Source organism: Sphaeramia orbicularis, chromosome 6 (genome assembly GCF_902148855.1).
Source record: "Sphaeramia orbicularis chromosome 6, fSphaOr1.1, whole genome shotgun sequence".
NCBI lineage: Eukaryota > Metazoa > Chordata > Actinopteri > Kurtiformes > Apogonidae > Sphaeramia > Sphaeramia orbicularis.
The window spans coordinates 8,083,401-8,100,999 of record NC_043962.1 but is presented as its reverse complement, the minus strand read 5'-3'; the positions used below and the strand labels follow the sequence as shown (position 1 = coordinate 8,100,999).

General features: G+C 40.8%; 1 protein-coding gene across 5 annotated transcripts in view; it reads right to left on the bottom strand.

Moving 5' to 3' along the window:
- Positions 1 to 17,599, bottom strand: part of LOC115420742 (septin-7-like) — a 52,826-nt gene that overhangs the window by 10,467 nt on the left and 24,760 nt on the right. For all 5 annotated transcript variants that reach the window (XM_030136229.1, XM_030136230.1, XM_030136231.1 and 2 more), the window contains exons 3-8: positions 17,366 to 17,472; positions 9,793 to 9,893; positions 9,579 to 9,713; positions 4,574 to 4,691; positions 2,397 to 2,489; positions 1,688 to 1,784 (exon numbers count right to left, since the gene is read on the bottom strand). In XM_030136229.1, coding sequence (XP_029992089.1) covers positions 1,688 to 1,784; positions 2,397 to 2,489; positions 4,574 to 4,691; positions 9,579 to 9,713; positions 9,793 to 9,893; positions 17,366 to 17,472 — 651 coding nt within the window. The remainder of the gene's footprint in view (positions 1 to 1,687; positions 1,785 to 2,396; positions 2,490 to 4,573; positions 4,692 to 9,578; positions 9,714 to 9,792; positions 9,894 to 17,365; positions 17,473 to 17,599) is intronic.

Genomic DNA, 17,599 nt, shown 5'->3' with positions numbered 1-17,599 from the left:
CATCCTTAATTGTTAATATCTTCACTGTCATTTTTTTCACTAATTCATTCCATGGACTGGATCGGACCCTTTAATGGCCTGTTTTGGGCCACGGGCCATATGTTTGACCCCCCCGTCCAGTCTCTACTGCTGTTCTAGTGTTTGATGCTGTAATGAAACTGTTTTCCTGTTGTTTTTTTATGTTTTTCCTCCTTTTCCAGGATCCCTAACAGGAGTGTGTGTATGTGTGTGTGTGTGTGTGTGTGTGTGTGTGTGTGTGTGTGTGTGTGTGTGTGTGTGTGGTGGTCGACGTCAGGGGTAAAACAAGGTGGGGGTGGGTGAGGGTGTACGGTACCAATGTCATAACTCCCAGATAGATATTGTGTCAAAATGTAATGAAACCTGAACTAAACTAATTTAAGAACCATCGTTCACTGGATTCACTACAAGAACAAGCAGGTTTCAGAGTCAGAAAGAAGAAAGAACACAGAAACTAAAACTACAAATAACCATAATTATCCAAATATTTAAAAGTGAGTGTTAACAAGTACAAACACCTGTAATGGAATACTATAGACTGATGACAACACAATATAAGGACTACATTTAATATTTAATCCAGTTTGAGCTTTTAGTGATATGTGATATGTTCTTATAATAATAATAATAATAATAATAATAATAATAATAATAATAATAATAATATACTGTTTATAGAGTAAAAGACACTTCTAACAGTGTATCTGCAGGTTGGAAGTCACATTCAGAACTTTTTAAGATGGTTTTCTCTGTGTCTTTGGTCAAACTTCAGACCATCCTTTCAAACAATGGTCCAACATGAGAAAAAAATACACCATAATTCAATAAAGATACACTAAAAATATGCTAGAATACCCTACAATACACCAAAAAATTCCCTAAAAAGTAAACAAAAAAATACACTATAATTCTCTACAAAATACAAGAATATATGTATAATATACTATAATACATAAAGCAACTCCAGAATATGCTAAAATGTAAAAAAAAAAAGTGCTATAATGCACAGAAAAACACACTAAAATACACAAAAAATACACTCCATCCACAAACAGAATATTCTGCTCTTCTCTTCTTACTGCATTGATCATTGTGTGAAGTTCTGTCTGAGACAAACCACAACACACACTCTTTTATGATTAAATATGGAACTGAACATCTGAGTTAAAAGTGAAACATTAAATAAATCTGAATGACTGAACATTTATTTCAGATACAGTTAATAAATGTTTGTGTGCATATTTTTAAGTTTATCCATTCGCCAACATCGCTGCTACCTTCTGCTGATACTGATTGGTTGTAAATCGTCCAAACTGATCAATTCAGTTCCATTTAAATTACATTTTGACTGGTGGGGGTTTTCATCTGGTCGTTACACATTTCGTGGACGTCGGGGAGGAGGTTGTAGAGAACATGCATCGGGAACGTCATGCTTCATCCGTCACCATGGAGATAATTCTCCAACGCAACCTACGAACGCCTCCGTGCTTCATCTGCAGCTGCCTGACCATGTGACCATCTGCCCATGTGACCACCTGCCCATCGTCCAGTGTCCAACTGCTTCATCAGTGTGCTATCGTGACCCCTCCCACCATCTCCTAATATGGACTTTCTAGGATACAAACAGGAAGTGTTGTCCATTTATGGTAGTGGATCCAGGTGAGCCTACCTTCGGCCACGCCCCACGGGTACTGGCGACCTCTAACCTTCTTCCCGTTGACTTCAATGACCACGTTACTGCCGACCACAGCCAGCGGCATCTTCTCCTGCAGCAGCAGAAGAACATGAATGAGTCACATGTTTATGGTTTAGATTCAGTCAGATTTCATTAAACTCATGCAGTAAAAAATAAAGACATTTAAATGTTTTTAGGTTCTTTATTAATGATAGTTTTATGTTTATGTACTGATAATGACATTTACTGAAGGATCCATCCATCCATCCATCATTTGCCCGTTAGTCCGTCCATCCGTCTGTCTGTCTGTCCATCCGTCCGTCATTTGTCCATCATTCATCCGTTAGTCCGTCCATCCGTCCGTCTGTCCATCCATCCATCCATGCATGCATTTGCCCATCCATCCATCATTCATTGATCCATCATCCATCCATCCTTCCGTCCGTCCTTCCTTCCTTCCGTCCATCTGTCCATCATTTGTCCGTTACTCCGTCCATCCATACATCCATCATTTGTCCATCATTTGTCCGTCCATCCATCCATCCATCCATCCATCCATCCATCCATCCATCTTCAACACTATTAAACGGACAGCCTGATGGACCCATGTGTCTGTATTCATTCACTTATTGAGGTGAAAGATCTGTTTAATAATAAAGTAAATCCAGTTTTCCATCCATCCTCGTCTACACACGTTCATTACCTTGATTTTTCGGATCAGTTTGTTGTCCTCGTCATCCTCTGTGTCAGGAAATTCATATATTTTAATTTTGTGTTCCTGAATCTCTTTCATTATCTGTGGAAACAGAGGCATATCTTTAATGTCAGTTTACACTGAAGTACAAACAAGGTTGAATTAATTAAAAACATGACCATAAGTGAATAACAGTGTTAATGAGTGACTGGAACTAGAGCGCCACCTGCTGGAACTGTGCACTTTGGTAAAGGTATATGAGGCATCTTTACACTGGTATTTATCAGTTATTTTATATGCAGAGAGTCTGCGGGTTTGATGAAGCTGAATTTATGACCCTTTAATATGTTTTGCTCATCGTCTTTGGTCAAATTTCATTCCCTCCATTCACTGCACCAGGCCACCCAGCTCCTGGTGCAGACTATGGTTATCTCCCGTCTTGACTACTGCAATGCTCTTCTAACGGGCCTCCCAGCTTGTGTTGTCAAACCACTACAGATGGTCCAGAATGCAGCAGCGCGTATGGTCTTCAATCAGCCTAAAAGGGCACATGTTACCCCCTTACTCATTGAGTTCCACTGGCTACCCATAGCTGCCCGCATCAAATTCAAATCTTTAATCCTAGCCTACAAAATTCTCAGTGGGTCTGCTCCTGTCTACTTAAGTGCACTAATAAAAGCTTATGTCGCCCCACGACCACTCCGCTCGTCTGGGGAACGTAGTCTGGTGGTCCCCAGACCTTGTACAAGACAATCCAGGCTCTTTTCATGGGTCGTTCCACGTTGGTGGAACGCTCTACCAAGTGCTACAAGAACAGAGTCATCCCTGCCTATCTTCAAGAAGCTCCTGAAGACCCAGCTCTTCCGAGAGCACCTCCTATCCTAGCACTTTCAAACATTCCATTTTAAATATTCTAATAAGGTTTTTCCCAGGATAACCACAGATTCTTCCAGCATTATCTCTGGACCTGCTGCGGTGGTCCAGCCTCTTTCCTGCCCTCATCATCACCACTCACTCATCCTCAACCGCCTCCATGTGTCTCCCCCTACTCCCCCCTTCTCCCCCTCTCCCCCAGTCTCTATCTCTATCGCTCTCTCTTTTTCCCCTTCTCTACTCTCTCTCTTTAACCCCAACTGGTCAAGGCAGACGGCCATCCTCCAGGAGTCTGGGTCTGCTCGAGGTTTCTGCTGTTAAAGGGAAGTTTTTCCTTCCACTGTCACCAGTCACAAGTGTTTGCTCCTGGAGGATTCTGTTGGGTTTCTGTAAATTGACTTAGAGTGTGGTTTTGACCAACTCTATTTATAAAATGTCAAGAGATAACTTTTTTTGTGATCTGGCGCTATATAAATAAAATTTGATTGAGTGATTTAATTGGTTTTCCCCTGTAAGTCGCTTTGGAAAAAAGCGTCTGCCAAATGCGTAAACATAAACATAAACATAAATAACAGTTCACCAGGCCTCATAGTTATTATGCACCAACATGCACAAAAATACACCTAAAATGCACTAAAATATACAGAAATACACTAAAATCCATCTAAAAACACAAAAAACCCACTGGAATAAACAACAAATGCTAAAATACATTAAAAATGCTAAAATAAAAAAAAGGAAAATACACAAAACATTTACTAAGATATGCAAGAATCTTTTTTTTTTCAATATCTTATTTATGCAGGATAATCAAGGCCTTAATTTAGGAAAATCACATTTAAGACATTTTAAGGTATACAAAGGGTTTTTATTTTTTATCAATTTGTATGTTTTAGTCTGTGTTAATTCGTAGATAATGTGATGATGAACTGGAAATAGTAAATATTAGGTATCTAGAACTAAAATGCCTTTGTTCAGTAAAGAAACGACAACAAGAAGTGACATCAGTGTCAGCGTTGCCTGGAGTCAGTGGAGAATTTTGTTGGTGGATCCTGCAACTTTATTAATGAATGAATAAATAAATGAATGAATGGATGAATGAATGAGCCACTGTGTGAACATGTGGATTCTAACCCTAACCTCCACAACTGACCCATTAAAGACTACTTTAATGATGTCTTTAGCTGGAAAATATCCTAAAATGTATTCATATTTATTATTTACAAAATAATGTGACTTTGTGTTTTATCTTCAGATACTGGATCTGATTAAACCCCGGTGTTCCAGTTTTATCGTAACCCAGTCGTACTCGCCTGTTTCTTGAAGAGCTGACACTCCTCGGGGGTCAGAGTGTCGGCTTTGGCGATCAGAGGGATGACGTTGACTTTGTCGTGGAGTCGCTTCATGAACTCGATGTCCAGAGGTTTGAGTCTGAGGAGACAAAGACAAGGCTGAAGGTTACGAATCCAGTCAGGAAAAAAGGAGGAAGAAGAAGAGTATCAGAAGAAAGAGTTCGGATGCAGCCGCAGTTCCGTGTTTGAGCAGCAGAGGGAAGCGTTACACTGAATATGGACTGGATATGAACCTGGAACCATCTATGATGTCTGCTTCTGTTGTTTTTGATATCCATGCATGTGTGTGATATTAAATGATAAATAACATAAATAAAATGAACAAAAACAAATATAATAAAACTACAATAAGAATAACATGACAAAAGAGCAAAAAACTGACTAAAATGAAGGAAAAATTAATAAAATAAGCAAACCCCCCCCCCCCCAAAAAAAATCAACAGAAACAGCCAAAGTGATCAACATAATGAACAAAAACTAACAAAACAACAATAGAGGTAAAAACAAACAAAATGAGCCACAAAGTGAAAAAAATTCAAAGAAAAAATAAGAGGCAAAACAAAGTACATAAAATAAACAAAATGAACAAAAACAAATCCAATTAAGTAATTAAGTATTAAGTAAAATGAATAAAAAAAAGAACAAAATGAAGTTGTAAATGTTTGCTTTGTGCTCAGTTAATGATATTTTTTCTTCAGTTTTCTCTGCTTTGATATAATAACCTTTGAATTTACTCTGAACTGTAATGAACATCTATATGATCAGTGAATTAAACATAGAAAAATACATGATTTACACTGAAAAACGGAAAATACAGAAGGTAATATTACAAGAAATGATGATAAACTATGAAGGAAAAGTTAAATGTAGAGAAAAATTCATTTGGACGTCGACACTAAAACAGATGTGGGTCTAAAGTACCAGTATCAGTACTAGAACCAGTACAAGCATCAGTACTAGTTTAAGTATTGGTACTAGTATCAATACTAGTATAAGTATCAGTACTAGTACCAGTGCTAGTATGTACTTTCACTACTGCGTTTAAGTTCTACTGATGGAGGACGGGTCATGTTGGTTCTGTTGGATCCAGTGGTTTCAACGTCTGGAAACATTTCTATGTAATTTGAGTCCAAACACAGACTTTATATGATGGGATGTTTTACGGTTCCATGTACCAGAACCAGAACCAGGCACTTTGGTCTGAAAATACATTCTGGGATATTCTGACTAAATCACAGGCTTTTAGGAGCTTTTTTTGGATCCGTCGAATGCACATAAACATAATGAGGCCACGTTCTAAACCCGGACATGAACTGAACTCATGTCAGATTTTACCCATAATTCAACCTGTCAACCACGGGCCTCGTTAGAATCTGTTCATATGATTCAATCAGTTACAGCAGTTATGGACTAAAAATGGTTCTGGGATGTCTGTAAAAATGGAAAATAGAATCCAAACCTGAACACGTTCAACTGCTCCTGTATCAGACCGTCTTATCCAATTCAGTTTTTAATGTTTGGTTTTGTCTCATAGTTTGGACTCGGAAACTGAAACCTCTAGAAATTTGGCTTCAAATCATAACAATTCACTGGACATATTGAAGCTCTGTCCAGAAAATCCAAGACAAAATACACAAAACATACACTAAAATACTCCAAAATACATTAAAATGCACTAAAAAATATACACAAATACACTAAAATACCCCAAAATACACTAAAACATAAACAAATGCACTAAGAATATACAAAAATGAACTAAAATACCCCAAAATACATTCAAATGCACTAAAAATATACACAAATACACTAAAATACCCCAAAATACACTAAACTATACAACTAGAAGCACTCCGAGAGCGCAGACCTCCGCCAAGGCTGATCAGTGGCCCCCCCTGTGGGCCCCCCCCACGCCAAGGTTATGTTTTTGCCAGGGTTTGTTTGTTTGTTTGTCTGTCTGTTTGTCTGTCCGTTAGTGTGCAACATAACTCAAAAAGTTATGGAAAGATTTTGATGAAATTTTCAGGGTTTGTTGGAAATGGGCTCCCCCGTGGGCCCCCCCACCCCCGATCACCACCAAAATTTAATCATTTCTTCCTTATCCCATTTCCAACAAACCCTGAAAATTTCATCAAAATCTGTCCATAACTTTTTGAGTTATGTTGCACACTAACAGACAGACAAACAGACAAACAAACAAACAAACAAACAAACCCTGGCAAAAACATAACCTCCTTGGCGGAGGTAAAAATGCAGTAAAATACCCCAAAATGCATTAAAATGCACTAAAAACATACACACACACTAAAATACCCAAAAATACACTAAAACATAAACAACGGCACTAAGAATATACAAAAATACACAAAAATACCCCAAAATATATTAAAATGCACTAAAAATATACAAACACACTAAAATACCCCAAAATACACTAAAATATAAACAACTACACTAAAATGCACTAAAAATATACACAAATACACTAAAATACCCAAAAACACACTAAAATGCACTAAAAATATACATAAATACACTAAAATACCCAAAAATGCACTAAAATATAAACAACTACACCAAAATGTGCTAAAAATATACACAAATGCACTAAAATACCAAAGAATGCACTTATATACACTAAATGCACTAAAATACCAAAAAATACACTTGCATACACTAAATGTTTAAAACAATGCACTAAAATGCGTCAAATTACCCCAAAATACACTAAAATGTACTATAACATGAAAAAATGCACTACAATATGCTAGAATACATGAAACATACTCCAACATAAACTGAAATGTACTACAATACAGTAAAATGCACAAAAATATACAAAAATCCACTAAAATATAGAAAAAAAAAATCCAAAATACACCAACATAGATAAAAATGAATGCAAAAATACACTGAAATACAGACAGATACACAAAACTACACAAAATATATACTAAAATACCCCAAAGTACACTAAAATGCACTGAAATATACAAAAGGCACTAAAATACAGAATTATAAATAAATAAATACATGCTAAAATACACACAATACACAAAACACACACAAACTCCACTTAAATAAACAAAAAATACACTATAATACATACAAAAATATGCCATTTACACAGGATAATTAAGGCCTTAATTTAGGACAATAACACTTAAGACTTAAGGTAAATTAATGGTGTTTAATGTTTTAATATCTAGAAATTTGGCTTAAAATTGTAAAAATTCATATGAGATATTGAAAATCCAAGTATGTATTTATTACTATTTCAAAACCCAGTTGAACGACAGCTCAGTTCAATATAAATTAAGGTAAAAAGATAACGAATGCCAAGAGTTGAAATCTATGTTGTTATAGTTTTGTGGTTTCCCAGAAGGCTTGGGGTTTCAGATCTGGGATCATATATGTAGGATAATCAAATTAAAACTCAACAGGGACTAAACACACAGAGTCGTCCTGACAACACATGGAGCGTCCATTAAAATAAACCAATAAATGTATTGAAGTGACTGAAGAAGCCGACTGGTCGAATAAATGCAGATCTAAACGGGTCTGAACTCAACACAGACTGAAGACAAAGGCGGTTTGTCTTCTGCCTCCAGCTCCTCCAGGCCTCCGCTCTGATTGGACGGCTCACTGATGGAGAGCAGGACTCTACTGAGCATGTGCAGAAGGGGGTTATATAACCTTAGTGGGTCACAAACAGAGTCTGGCAGCGTCGTCATCGACACAGACTCACACTGTCAGACTGAAATATTCACAGGATGAAGAAACCTCATCTACTGCAAAGATGGAGAGTGAAAAAGTCACATTACACCATGAAAAGGTTTACGTCGACAAACTGTATTTAAAAATGGGAATAACAACGAACAACCTGAAATTTATTAAGAAGATTAAGTGTAATTTTACCAATATTTATCATTTCCACATGTACGTTATAACGCACAGATACAGTGGATCTACAAATACACTAAACATTTAATAACAGGCAGAACACTGGTACAAATACACAGATTTATATGAAGACATTTCAGGTTGTTCATATCTGTTCAGATTATTTGCATTTCTTATGAGAAGATTGTTTTTAAATGTGAACAGTTTCAGAATCTGTTTTTTTTTTTTTTTACAGTAAAACAAAAAGAAACACGTGTAGTTGTCATTATTTAAAGGTTATTCTGTTCTTATTTTACTGGTTCTGATCCACTTTAGATCAGACTGGTCTGAATGTGGAACCTGAGCCAACATAATTTTTACATCATTGATGGTTAACATCTTCAGTGTCATTTTTACATTTCACACATTCATCCCACAGGAGGGACTGGACTCTTCAGTCACCGGTTTTGGCCCACGGGCCGTTTGTTTAACCCCCCTGCCTTAGAGGGGTTTTAAAACGGTCATATCTGGGGTTTCAAAGATGAAAAAATGCATTTTGTAAAACCTGATCATGATCATGATCATGATCACCTATAAACATACCCCCAGGATGTCCATATAAGGAGATGTCTATTATTCCCATGACAGTTTACCCAGAGTGCACCTGCAGCACAAATTCATAACGCATGAGTAGAAAGGGTTAAAATATAGTAGTTAAACACATATATATGCTATATATTCCAGGTGTTTTCTAATTGGTTTACCCGATGTTCTAGGTGTTTTCTGATTGGCTTACCCAGTGTTCCAGCTGTTTTCTGATTGGTTTATCTGGTGTTCCACGTGTTTTCTGATTGGTTTACCCGATGTTCTAGGTGTTTTCTGATTGGCTTACCCAGTGTTCCAGGTGTTTTCTGATTGGCTCACCCAGTGTTCCAGGTGTTTTCTGATTGGCTCACCCAGTGTTCTAGGGGTTTTCTGATTGGCTCACCCAGTGTTCAAGATCTTTTCTGATTGGTTCACCCGGTGTTCCAGGTCTTTTCTGATTGGTTTACCCGGTGTTTCAGGTCTTTTCTGATTGGCTTACCCGTGTCCAGACGGAGCGATGAAATATAAACAGCAGTGGACTCTGTTGTCGGGCATCGACCGGCGGTTCACCCTCGACTCCGCGTTCAGGAAGTCCTCACATTTACTGTCGATGTAGTTTATGACGGGCTGCCAGCTGAGGAGACAGGGATTGGATGTCAGACACAGTGGGCGGTAACAGACAATCACATGACTACATGTGCATCCAACTGTACCAGTTACTGTTGTCCACGGCGTCTCCGAAGCCTGGGGTGTCCACGATGGTGAGGGTCAGCTGGACTCCGCCCTCTTTGACCAGCACTTTGGACTGTTCCACCTGGAAAACACACAAATATTCACTGATTCTGTATGTGTGTATTTTTGTTGTATTGACACTTTCTTTCCTTCTACTTTTTATTTTACTTGTACTGTAACACAATAACTTCCCGCTGGGTTTAATAAAGTGTTCTGATAATAATAATAATAATAATAATGAGTTGGATAAGATATGACTTTATTGATGCCACTGTGAGGAAAATGCAGTTTTTATATCTGCAAAAAACACAGAAAAACAAAGTGTAGAAAGACAGACGGAAGTATCCCAGTTTGAAAAATGACAAATCAAAGAGAATCTGCTCTTTGTAATACTTGTTCTATACATATATACACATATATTTACATATGTGAGATAATAATGATGGTTGTACGTTTGTTAAAGACATTCCAGTGTAGACTCCGCCCACACACTGTTTTCTACATCCTGGTTAATAGTGACAGCGTCGTCTCCTACTCAGGTCACTGATGGTACGTCATCACACCCACAGATTATCAGCAAATAATGAGACGACGACGACGGTAACAACAGCAGCTTTGACTGAGAATCTAACATGGACATATCAGGAAGATTTCATGTAGAGAAAACGACAAAGGTTAGAAACAGATGAAGAAACAAACAGATGAAGGTTTTTAAGAATTAAAAGGAAAAATACACAAATGATGCATCTGAAGTGGACGCATACATGGATGTACAGAGATGGATGTCCATCTCTCCTCATCTCTCTCCTCCTCTCTCCTCCTCCTCCTCTCTCCTGCCTGACCTCCTCTCTGCTCCTCCTCCCATCTCTCCTCCTCCTCCTGTCTGTCCTCCTCTCTCCTCCTCCTCCTGTCTGTCCATCTCTCCTCCTCCCCCTGTCTGTCCTCTTCTCTCCTCCTCGTCTCTGTTCCTCCTCCTGTCTGTCCTCTTCTCTGCTCCTCCTGTCTCTCCTCCTCCTCCTGTCTGTCTCTCCTCCTCTCTCCTCCTCCTGTCTGTCTCTCCTCCTCCTCTCTGTTATCCTCTCTCCTCCTCCCCCTGTCTGTCCTCTTCTCTCCTCCTCGTCTCTGTTCCTCCTCCTGTCTGTCCTCTTCTCTGCTCCTCCTGTCTCTCCTCCTCCTCCTGTCTGTCTCTCCTCCTCTCTCCTCCTCCTGTCTGTCTCTCCTCCTCTCTCCTCCTCTCTGCTCCTCCTCTCTCCTCCTGTCTGTTATCCTCTCTCCTCCTCCTGTCTGTCTCTCCTCCTCCTCTCTCCTCCTGTCTGTTATCCTCTCTCTTCCTCCTCCGGTCTGTCCTCCTCTCTGCTCCTCCTCCTGTCTGTCTCTCCTCCTCCTCTCTCCTCCTCCTGTCTGTCTCTCCTCCTCTCTCCTCCTCCTCCTGTCTCTCCTTCTCTCTCCTTCTCCTCCTGTCTCTCCTTCTCTCTCCTTCTCCTCCTGTCTCTCCTCCTCCTGTCTCTCCTTCTCTCTCCTCCTCCTGTCTGTCTCTCCTCCTCTCTCCTCCTCTCTGCTCCTCCTCTCTCCTCCTGTCTCTCCTCCTCCTGTCTGTTATCCTCTCCTCCTCCTGTCTGTCTCTCCTCCTCCTCCTCCTGTCTCTCCTCCTCCTGTCTGTTATCCTCTCTCCTCCTCCTCCTGTCTGTCCTCTTCTCTCCTCCTCCTGTCTGTCTCTCCTCCTCCTCTCTCCTCCTCCTCCTGTCTGTTATCCTCTCTCCTCCTCCTCCTGTCTGTCCTCTTCTCTCCTCCTCCTGTCTGTCTCTCCTCATACTCTCTCCTCCTCTCTGTCCTCCTCTCTCCTCCTCCCTGCTCCTCCTCTCTCCTCCTATCTCTCCTCCTCCTGTCTGTTATCCTCTCTCTTCCTCCTCCTGTCTGTCTCTCCTCCTCCTCTCTCCTCCTCCTCCTGTCTCTCCTCCTCCTGTCTGTTATCCTCTCTCCTCCTCCTCCTGTCTGTCCTCTTCTCATCCTCTCTCCTCCTCTCTGTCCTCCTCTCTCCTCCTCCCTGCTCCTCCTCTCTCCTCCTATCTCTCCTCCTCCTGTCTGTTATCCTCTCTCTTCCTCCTCCTGTCTGTCTCTCCTCCTTCTCTCTCCTTCTCCTCCTGTCTCTCCTCCTCCTGTCTGTCCTCCTCTCTGCTCCTCCTCTCTCCTCCTCTCTGCTCTGGTTTATTCCAGCTCTAAATGTAAAGTATCGTGTGATAACAGTTTTTATGATGTGTTGTTATACAAATAAAATCGGACTGATGTGCGTTCACAGTGGTTTTAAATCTAAACGGTTCAGCTCATGTTCGTGCAAAACCCTTGAATTAAAGCTGAGCGTCCACACGTCCATCAGATCTGGATGGGTTCCCTGTAAACCCGCTGTGGTGGATCACCGTCCAAACACTAATGGACAGTACATGTTACAGATGTGAGTCCTCCGTCAGGTCCAGGTCTGATCCTGTGCTTTAGTCGGAGTTTTGGTCCCGCTGAACTCCACAGATCCATCATTTCCTGCATACTTTCACACAAGGCCGTGGGCTTATTTTAGGAAACCCCTTTAACTCCGGCTCAGACTTACACGTCCCGCAGAGGACGCCGTCTGGAAGCGTCTGTCCATGACATGGCCGCCGTCTCCACAACCCAATGTGTCATTTCCAACGTTTTCCGCGAAGAAAAACAGATTGGGAGAAAACCTCAAAAATGTCGTCAGTCTCAACACCATCATTTAAGAGAAATCGGATCCGGACGGAATGTGAATGTGAGAAAAAAACAGCAGAGATTGTTCTGGAATAAAAATACCCTGACCCCCCCCCCCCCCCCCCCGCGCAGGCTCCGACCACAGCGCCCAGAGAAAACACACTTTTACACTAAACGCTGCCATGCCCATGGGTTCACATGAGGTTGGACGGAACGAACGATGGAGGGAAGAAGACTGTGGAGATCCAGGTTTAAAGGAGGAGGAGAAAAAACAGAGGAGGAGACGCCATGTGGACACAAAACACACACAACATACACACAAAACACACACAACATACACACAAAACACACAATATACACAAAAAATACACATACAGTATACACAAAAAACGCACACAATATACACAAAAAATACATACAACATACACAGGACACAAAACACACACTACACAAAAAACACGAATACAATATACACACAAAACACACACAATATACACAAAAACACACACAATATACAGAAAAAACACAAAACAGACACAAAACACACAACATACACAAAAAACACACAACAGACACAACATACATCACGGACACAAGACAAAACACACACATAAACACACACGATATACACAAAAAACACACAATATACACACAAAACACACACACAAAGCACACATACAATATACGCAAATCACACAATATACACACAAAACACACACAATATACACACAAAGCACACATACAATATACGCAAATCACACAATATACACACAAAACACACACAATATACACACAAAGCACACATACAATATACGCAAAACACACAATATACACACAAAACACACACAATATACACACAAAGCACACGTACAATATACACAATAAACACACAATATATACAAAACAGACACACAATATATACAAAACAGACACACAATATACACACAAAGCACACACAATATATATATAAAAAAAACACACACAATACACACAAAAAACACACAACAGACACAAAACACGAACAACAGACACAAAACACACACACAATATACACAAGAAGCACAAACAGATGCCAAACACACCATACACAAGACAAAAAACACACAATATACACACAAAACACACACATACACAAAACGTGCAAAACACACACAACAGACACAACATAAAAACAGACACACAAACTTCAGGTAAACGTGTTCAGAGTGAGTCCAGTCGAGGTCTTTTAAAAACACTAAAAACTCAACATCTGTGTCGCAGTAATGTCAATGTTTTTCAAACAGTTTTTTTCTAAACTTTTTTTTGTTTGTTTTTCATCAACTTGAATTCTGACCTAAAACAAATTGTGAAAAATAATATGATCTTTTATAACATGAAGTGTAAAGTGTGTATGATACTCTCACCCTGATACCAGAGGGTTAACGGTGCATGTGACAAGTAAACACATATGAAGTGAAAATGACCCACTGACAGTAAAAGGCAGATGAGAGGGTTTAAAGTGTTGAATGTGCACGTTTGGGTTTTGGGTTCTGTCCTGGGTTCTGGTGCTGTTGCAGTGTGGAGTGGGTTCATCTGTGAGTGGGTGTAGTATTTCATGAGAACATTCCTGCCCTGATTTTGACCCTTTAACCACAGAGGAAACACTGGGAATCTGGATCTGCACCGTCACCTCCTCTGATCCCGTCAAAATGAACCCACAGCTGCTCCTCCTCCTCCTCCTCCTCCTCCGTTACTCATAACACTCATTCTCTCCATCTTCTTCTTCTCCTCTTCTCCCAAACCGACACCCCCTTCCTGTTTCAGCTTCCCGTTGCCATGACCATAAAAGGACAAAAACAGGCGTCCTGGCCTGGCCTCACTGTTTTCCCTTTGGTTCCTGCATCCTTCCTTCTCCCCTCCGTTCCTACATCCTTCCTTCTCCCCTCCGTTCCTGCATCCTTCCTTCTCCCCTCCGTTCCTGCATCCTTCCTTCTCCCCTCCGTTCCTGCATCCTTCCTTCTCCGTTCCTGCATCCTTCCTTCTTCGTTCTTGCATCCTTCCTTCTCCCCTCGGTTCCTGCATCCTTCCTTCTCTGTTCCTGCATCCTTCCTTCTCCGTTCTTGCATCCTTCCTTCTCCCCTCGGTTCCTGCATCCTTCCTTCTCCGTTCCTGCATCCTTCCTTCTCCGTTCTTGCATCCTTCCTTCTCCCCTCGGTTCCTGCATCCTTCCTTCTCCCCTCGGTTCCTGCATCCTTCCTTCTCCGTTCCTGGATCCTTCCTTCTCCCCTCAGTTTCTACATCCTTCCTTCTCTCCTCAGTTCCTACATCCTTCCTTCTCCCCTCCGTTCCTGCATCCTTCCTTCTCCCCTCTGTTCCTCCATCCTTCCTTCTCCGTTCCTGCATCCTTCCTTCTCCCCTCTGTTCCTCCATCCTTCCTTCTCTCCTCGGTTCCTGCATCCTTCCTTCTCCCCTCCGTTCCTGCACCCTTCCTTCTCCTCTCCGTTCCTGCACCCTTCCTTCTCCTCTCCGTTCCTACATCCTTCCTTCTCCCCTCGGTTCCTGCATCCTTCCTTCTCCCCTCGGTTCCTGCATCCTTCCTTCTCCCCTCGGTTCCTGCATCCTTCCTTCTCTCCTCGGTTCCTACATCCTTCCTTCTCCCCTCCGTTCCTGCATCCTTCCTTCTCCCCTCGGTTCCTACATCCTTCCTTCTCTCCTTGGTTCCTGCATCCCTCCTTCTCCCCTCGGTTCCTACATCCTTCCTTCTGTCCTCGGTTCCTGCATCCTTCCTTCTCTCCTCGGTTCCTACATCCTTCCTTCTGTCCTCGGTTCCTGCATCCCTCCTTCTCCCCTCGGTTCCTACATCCTTCCTTCTCTCCTCGGTTCCTGCATCCTTCCTTCTCTCCTCGGTTCCTACATTCTTCCTTCTTTCCTTCCAGATCTCTGTATCCTCTGTCCTCTTTCCTTTAAATGAGGTCATTTTTTTGTTCATTTTTGTTCATCTTATGGGAGGGATTGGACTCTCTGGCAGCCAGTTTTGGTCCACAGACCTCGTGTTTGACACCCCTTCTAAACCCATCTGCCCCACGGGGAAAAAAAAAAAGTACTACGGTCAATGACACACATTGCAGATAATTTATGATAGCGTTGGTCTTCATCCTGTGGACATGGTGGTGGACAGTGGCTTCTCTTTGCCTTTAGCCAGAGCTGATGAGGTGTCAGGAGGTGAAAAGGTCAAAGTTCAGAACGGCCTGAACCTTCATATCCAGGAATGCACAACACTGACACATCTGCATGACCTCACGGCTGCTTATTTTCATGGCTGACATAAATAAGGAGCATCCATCAGGGTCTGTTTTAAAGTCATCATTTAACCCGTTCCTTCCACAGAATTCGTGTTAATGTTCTCCCAATTAAGCTTCAAAACTTAGAACTGAAGAACTACAACGACTACATTAACCAGTGATACCTCATTTAAAGGAGTGATATTTAGCTTTTTTAAATGGAATTATGCATTTTCAAACATTTCCCTGTGGTCTACATAATGTGTAAATGCACTGCTTGGGTCTGAATTCTTCATTCATTCAACTCCACAGGTCCATCTTCAACCCTATTTCTGAGTAATGACACCAGAAAGGTGGTTTTGAGCACTGGACCTTTAAATGCACATGAGCCACTTCAGGCCCCGCCCCCTCCAGGTTGTTGACTGTGCTGCTCTGTCCTGTTCAACCAACAATTTAATATTTTCGGTAATCTGCTCCAAGTTTGGACATATTTTCAGTTTTTACTACAACCGCTGCTGCTGACAAACAATTATGTCGTACTCGGAGAAATGTTCGACAGAAGTCTTGACCTTATATGTGCAAATGTCATGACGTAACTAGTTATAGACATAATAAATTAAGAAGGATTAAAACAGGTTGTAGAAATCCACTTGATTTTTGCCAAAATGAATCTAAAGATAGTTTTGCAGCAGCTGGAGGGTTCAAATTCAAACTTTATGAACTATTAGGATCCAAATACACAAATAAATGAACCAAACATTAATAAAAGTGGGTTTAGCAAAATATGACCCCTTTAAGGTAAAAACCTACAGTTTAAACGATTACAATTTTTTATCATATTAATCACAGGGTTTCTGTGGATTAATTTTGATTAATAACGACTAAATATCATTGATTTTTAATCTATATTAGTCGTGTTTCATTTTGCATGAGCAAACAGACTCAACAAAGAAGGGAATATATATGCACTTAACATGTTTATTAAACACCTTCACCAGTTTCAGTAGTAGTAGTTGAAACAACTGTTCTGTTTTGTTTTTTTGTCCTCATATTTCCATCCAGAGGGCCAATGTGCTGTTTATCGTCTTCCGTCTTTATGGGTTGGTTCTGCTGCCTGTCACTACCGGATCAACTGACCATTTGTTCATGTGCGACAGTAACTCTATTTGGACAAACTGACCGAAATGCATTGGCAGAGACATTCAAAGTTATTCTGTGCTGCAAATGGGTTAATTGCGTTAAAATTTTTTAATGAGATTAATTGTGATGATGGATTAATCTGTGTTCATCTTGACAGCCCTAATTTGTAATATCATAAAAAGAACTGAATCAAAGACCTAAAAGTTGAACAGGTCCAGTGATGATCAACAACATGACCCAGACATCTGTAAACATTACAGCATAGAATAAAGGAATAAACCTACCCATATTTTCATATGATTAAGTCGATTATTTGAGCAAATGAATGGTTGACTGATATTTGATATTTGTGTCATCTATGTGCATGAGCGGCTGATCCATAACATGAACAGACAGTATAATGAATACAGGTGAAAATGGGCAGATGTAAACTCACCTGTACAGTCTTCTTGATGCGTTGGGAAGGTCCGGGGTAGTCCTTGGAGTACAGATCAGTCAGGAACAGAGAGTTAATGAGGGTGGATTTACCCAGACCAGATTCACCTGAAGACACAAACAAGGTTCATGTCAGTGAGGAAACTGTTGAATGACGAAACTGATCCATCTGACAGATACGAGCTGAAGTCTGAACATGTAGAACTCCAAGACCATGTGTTAGAAACAGCAAAAT